Genomic DNA, 11,064 nt, shown 5'->3' with positions numbered 1-11,064 from the left:
AAGAGCAGACAGTTTAACTGCTGTACTTCCCCAGATGTTGTCTTTATAATCTTTATTTTGTTTGTCAAAGAGGACACTATGCTGCGAGATCTAAATGATCGATAGCCATGAACAGAGATTGACGTCTGAGAGAATCCATTGATTGCATTAAACAAAAGTCATTTTATCGGTTGGCTTGTTTTTAATTGCCATCCGAAATCTGCAGAAACCTAAACAGTTGTGCAAGACTAAACAAGTGAAAGTTTCGGATACGGTGTGAAAAGGAGCATAGAGATAGATGGGCTTGAATGTTTAAATTGACATGTGATTTATTGGCACAAATTATTAATGTTTGGTCTGTAGTGTGTATGATGGTGAAGCTGTGGCAGCTGGTCTTCAGTCAGTGTTTCTGTCCACAGGAGAGACTCTCAGTCCTGCAGAGGACACAGAGACACTGAGGAACCAAACCAGACCCTAAACCCAGGATAAAGAGGCTGAGTGAATGTGGTGTTGAAGGTGTAGAGGTGGATCAGGGAGTCAGAGGAGACTGAGTAGAAGGACAGAGAGCCAGCAGGATAGTCTACATACACTGCTACTCTGTTAGAGACAGAGGAGGAAGTGAGGTTTGTTATTATGTGATTGTGCCAGACAGAGTAACCACCATCAGAGCACCTCAGACTCCAGGACTGATCATTCCACCCAAACCCACAGTCATTACTGGTTCCTCTCCTGCTGATTCCTCTGTAACTCACTGCTATATAAACCTCTCCTCTCCTCTCGACCTCCCAGTAACAGCGACCAGTCAGACCATCTCTACACAGCAGCTGAGGATTGGATTCAAATCTGTCTGGATGATCAGGATATGACTGATCCTCCTTCACATTTGTCACCTCCCTGTTGTTGTCAGACAGTTTGAGTTTGCTGTATACTGTGTTTGTGTCCAGTTCCAGTTCACAGGCATCTGATGGAGAGAACAAGACACAATACAGCTGCAGGTTATCATCAGTTGATTTAATAACAACTTTACTGACAATTACTTATTGGTATGTTTGATGAAAGGGTAAGTGCTGCACACAGTGTGGCAGGCAATGAGACTGGCCCACACGCGCTAGCCTCCATAGAGACCCAGGTCGGGCATAGAGGATCCAGATGCAGCCAGTAGGACAAACATCGGACGTTCACAGCCCGATAGTAAAATTGGAAGTTGGGTAAAGCCATACCTCCTGTCAGTTTTGGACGCTGAAGGATGGATTTTCCACAATCGAGGACGTCTTAAAGAAAGATTTGGGCAAAACACCGGAAGACACTGGAAAAGGTACAGAAACTTTGGGAGAAGCGACATCATTTTAACCGAGTTGATGCGCCCAGTGAGAGATAGGCCTAGTGGAGACCATTTTTCCAGGAGCTGTCTTAAGCAGAAAACAGAAAACTCCCTCGTAACCCAGACCCCAAGGTGTTCAAAATGATCTCTGGTAAGCTTAAATGGAAGGTCTGAGTAACTCAGCTCAAGTGCTTGTTTACTGTAGTTATTGGGAACACTTCACTCTTGTTAAGATTGAGTTTATAGCCGGAAAACTGACTGAAACGTTCTAGTAATTCTAGGGTGGCTGGTAGAGAGGTGGCTGGCCTAGTGAGGTAAAGAAGTAAGACATCAGCATACAACAAACCTTATGTTCAACCCCCTCCACACCCGTTATTTGTAGATTACTGCGTTGAGCCATTGTGAGTGGCTCTATGGCAATAGCAAAAATTAGCAGGATCATGGGACACCCCTGAACCAAAACCAAATTTTCCTAAAGCCATAAAAAGATAACTCCACTCTACTCTATCAAATGCCTTCTCTGCATCCATAGAGAGAAGGCATTCTGGTTCAGCAGGTTTTGGGCCATATAAGATATTAAATAAACGCCGGATATTGAAAAATGGCTATTTTTAATGAAACCAGTTTGATCAGGGGAGATGATTTTGTGGAGGACAGTCTCCAATCTAAATACCAGGACCTTTGCAAGGATTTTATCATCTGTATTTCATAAAGAGACTTGTCTATAAGAGGTGCAGTCCAAGGGGTCTATGTCCTTTTTCAGTATAAGAGAGATGCATGCTTGGTTAAATGAAGAGGGGAGTGAGCCAGTTTCAAAACATTCAGCAAAGACAGAAACAGTGGGGCCAATTGGGTAGAGTATTTCTTTAAAGAAATCCGAGGGAAATCTATCTGGGCCTGGGGATTTTACAGACTGCATTGGTGTCAGAGGAATATAACTTGGAATAAAAGGCTTTGAATATCTTATTAATATGTTTAGGGTCTGAGGTAGTTTCCCCCGAATTGCTACTGATTAGCCAAAATGTTATTAATTTTATCACTGAATAAAACTAAACGGCCGAACAATAAAAGGTTGAGGAAAAACTTGACGTAAAAACTGAAGAAGAAAACTGCTGACGCAGCACGCAGCAGGCTGTTGACACGCTCTGTACAGCAGCAAGGGTGGGGGAGGTTTACTTTTGCCAACACTAAATATCAAACAAAAGCCAAACACCATCTGGTATTAACTTAATGTGAGCTGTATATTCACCACTTCTAAACAGAGGCAGAACATAGTAACCTAATCTTGGAGCTTGCAATGCAGACTATTTCGGAGCTGACCGGGCTGATTCAAGACCCCTTTGGGGTCCTGATCACCCTGTCGGGGTTGTATTCGCTATAACGACTGCCTCGCTCTACATTATCCCTTATTTAGCAAATGCTGTCGTATTCAAGCAAGCTGTGTAATAAAGTGTTATGTCGATGCGTATTTATAAACTAGCAGAAGTATTTTGTAAATGTATAATACTTTGATATTAAGGCATTTTGAGCACTTTAGTTTGATATTAAGGTAAATTGAGTGATTTAGTTTATTTGTTCAGTTATGAATATGTATGATTGTATCCTAAAAATGTGAAGTATACTAATTGTTGGATTGTATCTTTATTCCCTATGCTTTGTGCTCCCATTTCTGTTTGCAAAACCACAGGTTCACAGATTTAGACTGAAGTGAATAAGTGCCTTGTGCATTGCTGTGACTTCAACCTAATACAAAGTGCAGTAAACTGATACTGGGGTCCTGTCAAATGCATTCTGACCGATGTACCAAAGCGAATCCTGTTTGTGGACTTCAGCTCTGCCTTTAATACCATCATCCTGGCTCTGCTCCAGGCAAGGGCGGACTGGCCATCTGGCATACCAGGCACTTTCCCGGTGGGCCAACGTGCTTTTTGGGCTGACCGCCGCCACTTTTTACTTTTCTTTATTTTTTTTGGTCCGGCCCATGAACCAGCCCATAAAAGTGGGTAGGCCTAGATCAGCGGCCCATTGTTTTTTCAATTAACACTGGGCTGGCCCAAAATACTTATACATTGAACGTTGAGGTAGTAGTTAGTTAAAATGTCCAGTTCATGGTTATCTGTACCTACACATACACCCCCTACTTTCACAATGAAATGGACTAGTCCGTAACGGTGCACGGCACGAAAGATAAACACACAGTGACAGGAGGACTGGGAAGTACCGACTGGTCTCCGTCCAGAGCATGGTCCAGAGTCTATGGGGTCGCTGTGTCAATTTTCTTTACTGTCTATGGGAAGTACACATAGAGAGACGAAGCAAGATGAGTCGGAAATGAAACAAAGTTAACCAAAGCGGCTCAAATAAAATAAAAAAGTGAAAAGACAGCCAAGCAGCTAGCTGTGAAGTGGCGCTAGGTGAGGATAACGCTAACCAAGACAATGAAGAGGACATCATATCTTTCAACAGCACCCTCTTTGGGATTTCTGCCTGCATGCAGTGTCGGGTGTGCTCCCGTGGCTGATGATAGTGGTGGTGGTGTCAGTGGCAGTGGCATGCACAGTGAGGAGACTCAGGAGGAGAGGGACAGAGATGAGGGAGTGAGGGTACAACATGCGGTAAGCACAACTCCCCTTAAAACACTTTGCCCCTTGATGAAACTAAGCCATAAACAAGTGGTGGACAAACTGTTGATGACAACTATAATAGAAGTAGGCATGCTACACTGTATGATTGCATTAGTTTGGCTAAGTGTGCGGGTATCTGAGTCTTGACTGAAGATTCTCACCGTTTTATTATTATAAGGCTGTATTAGCCTACCTTTCATTCAACGAAGTAGCCTACATCTTAATAATAAGCAAAACACCACCTTATGTTCATCAAACCTTGTGCTTGTGCATTTGTGTCCTTAAAGTAGCCTAGGTAAACGTAAACGTAATGCAAACTAACGAGAATTGCAGCTTTTCAATCTGCATTGGCAGACAAAAACTCATGATAGACCTCTTCAAATTAAAGCACAGGGCCTCTTCAGTCGTGAAATTATAAAAAATATATATATATCTTGTTTTATGATTCATGAGGAGTATACCGTTTTATTGTATTAATAAATGACACTTTTTAAAAAAAATATTTAATGTGTCAACTCTCATTGATTCTTGCTTACTCATTACATGGCATTAGTAGTTTTAAGGAGTATGAGTTGGTATACATATTCAGGGTAGCGCAAGGACAGGTGGTATTTGTGATCTTATGTGGTGGGCCGGTCTGGGCCAAAATGCCAGAGCCGATTTTTGGTCCCAGTCCGCCCCTGGCTCCAGGAGAAGCTCTCCCAGGTTGGTGTGCCTGACTCCACCTGCAGGTGGATCACTGACTTCCTGTCTGACAGGAAGCAGCATGTGAAGCTGGGGAAACACGTCTCCGACTCACAGACCATCAGCACCGGATCCCCCCAGGGCTGCGTTCGTTCTCCTTCTCCCTGTATACCAACAGTTGCACCTCCAGTCATGAGTCAGCTGAACATCAGCTCCCTCATCAAGAAAGCACAACAGAGGATGTACTTCCTGGGCAGCTGAAGAAATTCAACCTGCCAAAGACAATGATGGTGCACTTCTACACAGCCATCATTGAGTCCATCCTCACATCCTCCATCACCATCTGGTATGCTGCTAGCACTGCCAAGGACGAGGGCAGACTGCAGCGTTTCATTCGGTCTGCAGAGAAGCTGATTGGCTGCAATCTGCCGCTGCTCCAGGACATAAACGCCACCAGGACTCTGAAGCGTGCTGGGAAAATTGTGGCTGATCCCTCCCACCCCGGCCACAAACTCTTTGAGACACTCCCCTCTGGCAGGAGGCTGAGGTCCATCAGGACCAAAACCACACGCCACTAGCCTTATCAACAAGGCCCGGAACCCACCCTGACTCTATTTTTTAACTTTAATTTATTTTTCATTTAATACATACTGTGTACTTATACTTGTGCTTATATTATTCATACCTATACGTATATTGTTTATATTCTATTTAGAGAATGTGTGACATGCACCAACAACACCAAAACAAATTTCTTGTATGTGTTAAAAACGTACTTGGCAAGAAAGCTTTTCTGATTCTGATTCTGAATGTTCATACCAATAATCAGCAAATACAGTTCATTAAACTTCCTCCAGTTTAGTGAAAATCAAAAGAAACAAAGTTAGCTTTCTATTGGCTAGACTGTTGAATTATATTAATTATTTCTGCTGGATCACTTTGTTCAGTTTGTTGCGTTTGTGGATTTTAAATGTATTGATTGAATTCTAACATCTTTCCAGCCACACTTATAGAAAACAGATTGACTGAAACTCTGGAGAAATTAATCATCGTACTTCAGTCAAGAAAATGTAAAAATCTAGTGTAACATGCAGCTAATTTCTCATAAATCAAACTTTAAACATACTCACACTTCCTCAGTCCAGGTCTCAACCACTGCGGTCCACCATGGTCCGTCCTGCAGGAAGAAACAAAGTCAGAATCAACTTCATACACCTCACTCAGATCCTCCCATCCCCCATCAGTTAGTGACAGAGAAACAGTGTGAGAGCTGCTGTTGTCTGTCCATCTGCCCATACCTGAGAGTGTCCAGTTTCCAGTTTAGATCCTTAAGTCTAGTCGACAGCAGCTTCACTCCTGAGTCTCCTGGATGATTGTAGCTCAGGTCCAGTTCTCTGAGATGGGAGGGGTTGGAGCTCAGAGCTGAGGCCAGATAAGCAGAGCCTTCCTCTGAGATCTGACATCCTGACAGACTACACACACACACACACACACACACACACACACACACACACACACACACACACACACACACACACACACACACACACACACACACAAAATGACTGTCACCAACACTAATGGAGTGTAGTGTTGGTTCAGGCATATCCTTTTCACAGCTAAACTCTCAATTGAACCTGAATCTGCACTTTCAGCACATAATCATTAGTTCGTTTAAAATCTAGTGCCCTGAAGTACAGAGCCAAAATAACAAAATGGTGTCATTGTACAGTATATCTACATATGAACCTAACTGTATATCTAAGTCCAGTTTATGTGCCGTGTTGCAACTATTAGGTGCATCGCACCTCCACGGTGACATCATGCCACCGACACATCCATTCTCAATGAACTGATTACCTGGGGGTGGTGTGATGTGTCTTACTATGAAATATTTGTTTATGCAGAGTCATTCAGTTAGTGTGTATATTAAGAAAATAAATAAACTATATAGAACACTGCTAATTCTGTCTTCATTGAACAAAAGATGTCTTTCAGAATACCGTGAACCAAGACACTACACTGTAAACACGCTCCTGAGTCACTAGAGGACTGGAAGCTGAGAACTGTGGACAGAGCTTCACAGCTCCTCTCTGACGTGAAGTCAGTCCATTTAATAACTAATACATAAAGAAAATAATAGCTCGGAGGGTCATGGTTTTCAAATAACTGAACACTAACCTGAGAGTTTCCAGTCTGCAGTGTGGACTCTTCAGTCCAGCCGACAACTGCTTCACTCCTGAATCCTGGAGGTTGTTGTTACTCAGGTCCAGCTCTCTCAGACTAGAGGACTGGGAGCTGAGAACTGAGGACAGAGCTTCACAGCTTCTCTCTGACAGGTTACAGCCACTCAGTCTGAAGAGGAATCAGTAACACAATTACAAACAAAAGTAATTTTTTTCTGAATCAATAAAGAACATTTAATCTGGATAAATGTGTCTGCACGTACAGAGCTTTGTTGGAAGCTTTGACCACTGGCAGCAGCCTCAGAAGAGCCTCTTCTGAAGCCGAGTATTTCTTCAGGTCAAACTCCTGCAGGTTGTTGTTACTCAGGTCCAGCTCTCTCAGACTAGAGGACTGGGAGATGAGGACTGAAAACAGAGGTTCACAGCTTCTCTCTGACAGGTTACAGCCACTCAACCTAAAAAAGATATTTAGACAGTTCATTTAATAATTGATGAATTAAGAACAAAAAAGCTTAGGCAGTAATCTTTTTTTAATAAAAGGTAGACTAACCCGAGAGTTTCCAGTCTGCAGTGTGGACTCTTCAGTCCATCCGACAGCTGCTTCACTCCTGAATCCTGCAGGGCGTTGTTACTCAGGTCCAGCTCTCTCAGACTAGAGGACTGGGAGCTGAGAACTGAGGACAGAGCTTCACAGCTTCTCTCTGACAGGTTACAGCCACTCAGCCTGAAGATGAATCAACAAAACATATACAAATGAATGAAAAAGATAGCTAGTTATAAAGATAGTTGTGTGTGCACGTACAGAGCTTTGTTGGAGGCTTTGACCACTGGCAGCATCCTCAGAAGAGCCTCCTCTGAAGCAGAGTATTTCTTCAGGTCAAACTCGTCCAGATATTTTTCTGATGACAGTAAGATGAAGACCAGAGCTGACCACTGAGCATGAGACAGTTTCTCTGTGGAGAGACGTCCTGAACTCAGGGTCCGTTGGATCTGCTCCACTAGAGAACAATCATTCAGTTCATTCAGACAGTGAAACAGATTGATGCTTCTCTCTGCAGACAGATTCTCACTGATCTTCTTCTTGATGTACTCGACGGTTTCCTGATTGGTCTGTGAGCTACTTCCTGCCTGTGTCAGCAGACCTCGTAGGAGAGTCTGATTGGTCTGCAGTGAAAGACCCAGGAGGAAGCGGAGGAACAAGTCCAGGTGTCCATTTGGACTCTGTAAGGCCTTGTCCACAGCACTCTGGTAGAAACGTGTTGATTTGTCTCTGACAACTTCAGACCACCACGATGTTGTTTGTTCTTCTGACAGCAGGTTGACTCCAGAGTTGGTGAATGTCAGATGGACATGAAGAGCAGCCAGAAACTCCTGAACACTCAGATGGATGAAGCAGAACACCTTGTCCTGGTACAGACCTCTCTCCTCTTTAAAGATCTGTGTGAACAGTCCTGAGTACACTGAGGCTGCTCTGATATCGATGCCACACTCTGTCAGGTCTGACTCATAGAAGATCAGGTTGCCTTTCTGCAGCTGCTCAAAAGCCAGTTTTCCCAGAGACTCAATCATCTTCGTGGTGTCTGGACTCCAGTGTGGATCCGTCTCAGCTCCTCCATCATACTTGATGTTCTTCACTTTGGACTGAACCACCAGGAAGTGGATGTACATCTCAGTCAGAGTCTTGGGCAGCTCTCCTCCGTCTCTGGTCTTCAACACGTCCTCCAGAACTGTAGCAGTGATCCAGCAGAAGACTGGGATGTGGCACATGATGTGGAGGCTTCGTGATGTCTTGATGTGGGAGATGATTCTGCTGGCCTGCTCCTCATCTCTGAATCTCTTCCTGAAGTACTCCTCCTTCTGTGGGTCAGTGAACCCTCGGACCTCCGTCACCATGTCAACACACTCAGGAGGGATCTGATTGGCTGCTGCAGGTCGTGTGGTTATCCAGAGGCGAGCAGAGGGAAGCAGATTCCCCCTGATGAGGTTTGTCAGCAGCACACCCACTGAGGTGGACTTTGTAACATCAGTCAGGATCTCAGTGTTGTGGAAGTCCAGAGGAAGTCGACACTCATCCAGACCGTCAAAGATGAACACGACCTCTTCAAACCTGCAGATTCCTGCTTCTTTGGTTTCACTAAAGAAGTGATCAACAAGTTCCACCAAGCTGTACTTTTTATCTTTCAGTACATTCAGCTCTCTGAAAGTGAATGGAAATGTGAACTGGATGTCCTGGTTGGCTTTGTCTTCAGCCCAGTCCAGAGTGAACTTCTGTGTTAAGACTGTTTTCCCGATGCCAGCCACTCCCTTTGTCATCACTGTTCTGATTGGTTCTTCTCTTCCAGGTGGGGCTTTAAGGATGTCTTCTTGTCTGATTCTTGTTTCTGGTTGGTCTGGTTTCCTGGATGCTGTTTCAATCTGTCTGACCTCATGTTCATAATTAACCTCTGCAGTCCCTTCCTTTGTGATGTAGATCTCTGTGAACATCTGATTCAGAACGGTTGGGTTTCCTGCTTTAGCAATCCCCTCAAACACACAATGGAACTTCTTCTGCAGGTTATATTTAAGTTTACGCTTACCAACTGCAGAAGGACTACCTGAATAAAAAAGAAGATCAAGAAGTCAAAGAACATATTTCAACATGTTATTTGAGTATATGAATATATTTTGGTCCATCTCTGGAGACATTAGTAAAGGTCCCATTTATCCAGCATGTTAAATCCTCTTACTGCTCTGCAGACGGTCAGCCAGCTCCTCCTGCTTCATTCTCCTCAGGAAGTGCAATGTGATCTTCAGAAATGCCTCTCTGCTGCTCCTCCTCTGCTCTTCATCCTCACCGTCCAACACCTCCTCATCATCCCTCTGACTCTCTAAGCATTCTGGGTAATCTGGACTCAGAACCTTCTGGATCTTCTTTAGCTCGTTCTTCACAAAAATGACGATGTTCTCCTCCAGCAGCTGGAACAGAAGATTATATGAATGACAAATGAAAATTAAATCATGGAAGCAAACATCAGATCCATGTTTGACAGACTGACAATCAACTGGTCTAAAAAGGGCAGCATGGAGATGATTGTGAACAGAATAGATGTAAAAGTAGTTGTTGTACAGACCATAAATATGGAGTCCAGGTGTGTTTGATGCTGCTGGGCAGACTGACCACTGGGAACCCTCTGAGCTCTCCTGGTCCACTCTGTGGAGGAATCAGGAAGAATTAGCTCACTTTGGCCCTCATTTATTAACCTAACGTAGAAACCATCGCAGATATGAGCGCAGAAATCCTCTTAAGACAGGCTTCACGTGTGATTCATTAAACGTTCGTATCACACCAATCAGAGCGTAAGAATGGTCGTACATTGATAAATGCAGCGGCTGGAAACGATCGTAATTTAAATATCACGCCCCAATATATTCTGGGTTTTGAGGCCTCGCCCCTACAATTTACGACATGGCGAGACGTAATCCGGCTGAGAAGCGGCACTTTTCAGAGGTGGAGATTGAAACCCTGATATCTCAGGTTCATTTGCACTTACGTTTGTAGATTTGGCAGCCTGAAAGCTGTTATTAAAGGCTGTAGAAAGAATGCCGAATGGAAAGAGATCACTGATGCAGTGAACAGTGTTGCTGTGGTAAATTGGACTCCAGCTGAAGTTTATTTAATTTATAGCCTACATCCTTGACATATGTATGCTATAGTCCTAATAGTAATTCACAGGCTTATATTGCAATCTCTTAGGCCTACGTGGTTTACCTATATTTAAATAAACACACAGTAGGGGAGTTTATGCAGTGTCTTTTATTTTACTCGTGTTTTTTTCATGAGTCAGAACTGTGAGGGAGAGCGTGTGTCCTCCGCCCCTCGTACTGGACCACCACCCTGACCCTGTCTCCTGACAGCAGAGGGGCTGGAAAAACAAGCTGAAATAACTTGGTCAATGGCAGAAATAAATCGTTCACTTGTGGCCATTAACGACACTTTAAAAGAGAAACAAAAGAGAAATAAAAATGTTGTGCATCGTCATGTTTCCGGTATTGAGTAGGCTATCATTGCCAAACATAACAATATACCTTTTAAAAGCGAGGTATAATATCCTGTCTCATTCGTATAGCCCCAGTTGGGGCTGTGCTGGACACTGCACACATTTTTCTGCTGTGTATAGTAGGTCCCCCCCTGCTGATGCAAGACAGAACCATCTGCCCTTAATCAATCCGATGGAGCGCTCCACCGTGGCCCATGCGCATACGTGTGCACTGTTGTACCGGCGAATAGAGG

General features: G+C 43.8%; 1 protein-coding gene across 2 annotated transcripts; it reads right to left on the bottom strand.

Annotated features, from left to right (window-relative positions):
* Positions 1 to 407: 407 nt before the first annotated feature.
* On the bottom strand, positions 408 to 9,980 carry LOC144530328 (protein NLRC3-like). 2 transcript variants are annotated; one of them, XM_078269844.1, is made up of 9 exons: positions 9,905 to 9,980; positions 9,521 to 9,749; positions 7,597 to 9,388; positions 7,345 to 7,518; positions 7,088 to 7,249; positions 6,790 to 6,957; positions 5,907 to 6,080; positions 5,739 to 5,785; positions 408 to 940 (listed from the first exon to the last, which is right to left on the bottom strand). In XM_078269844.1, exons 1-9 carry the CDS (start codon positions 9,905 to 9,907, stop codon positions 408 to 410), a joined length of 3,282 nt encoding a protein of 1,093 aa, XP_078125970.1. In that variant the 5' UTR covers positions 9,908 to 9,980. The 2 variants fall into 2 exon arrangements, with proteins under 2 accessions (XP_078125970.1, XP_078125973.1); XM_078269847.1 differs by lacking the exon at positions 7,088 to 7,249 and having other exon boundaries at positions 6,790 to 6,963.
* Between the last annotated feature and the right edge of the window lie 1,084 nt (positions 9,981 to 11,064).

The sequence above is a fragment of the Sander vitreus genome, chromosome 15 (genome assembly GCF_031162955.1).
Source record: "Sander vitreus isolate 19-12246 chromosome 15, sanVit1, whole genome shotgun sequence".
In the NCBI taxonomy this organism is placed as follows: domain Eukaryota; kingdom Metazoa; phylum Chordata; class Actinopteri; order Perciformes; family Percidae; genus Sander; species Sander vitreus.
Note: the sequence above shows the minus strand (reverse complement) of the source record. Positions and strands in the feature narration are given on the sequence as shown.

Excerpts from the sequence above, each read along its gene's own strand:
- LOC144530328 (XM_078269844.1), bottom strand. Across the intron at positions 7,519-7,596 it reads AAAGCCTCCAACAAAGCTCT|GCTGAGTGGCTGTAACCTGT; the intron begins GTACGTGCACAC and ends ATTCATCTTCAG. Across the intron at positions 941-5,738 it reads GAGACCTGGACTGAGGAAGT|ATGCCTGTGAACTGGAACTG; the intron begins GTGAGTATGTTT and ends TCTCTCCATCAG.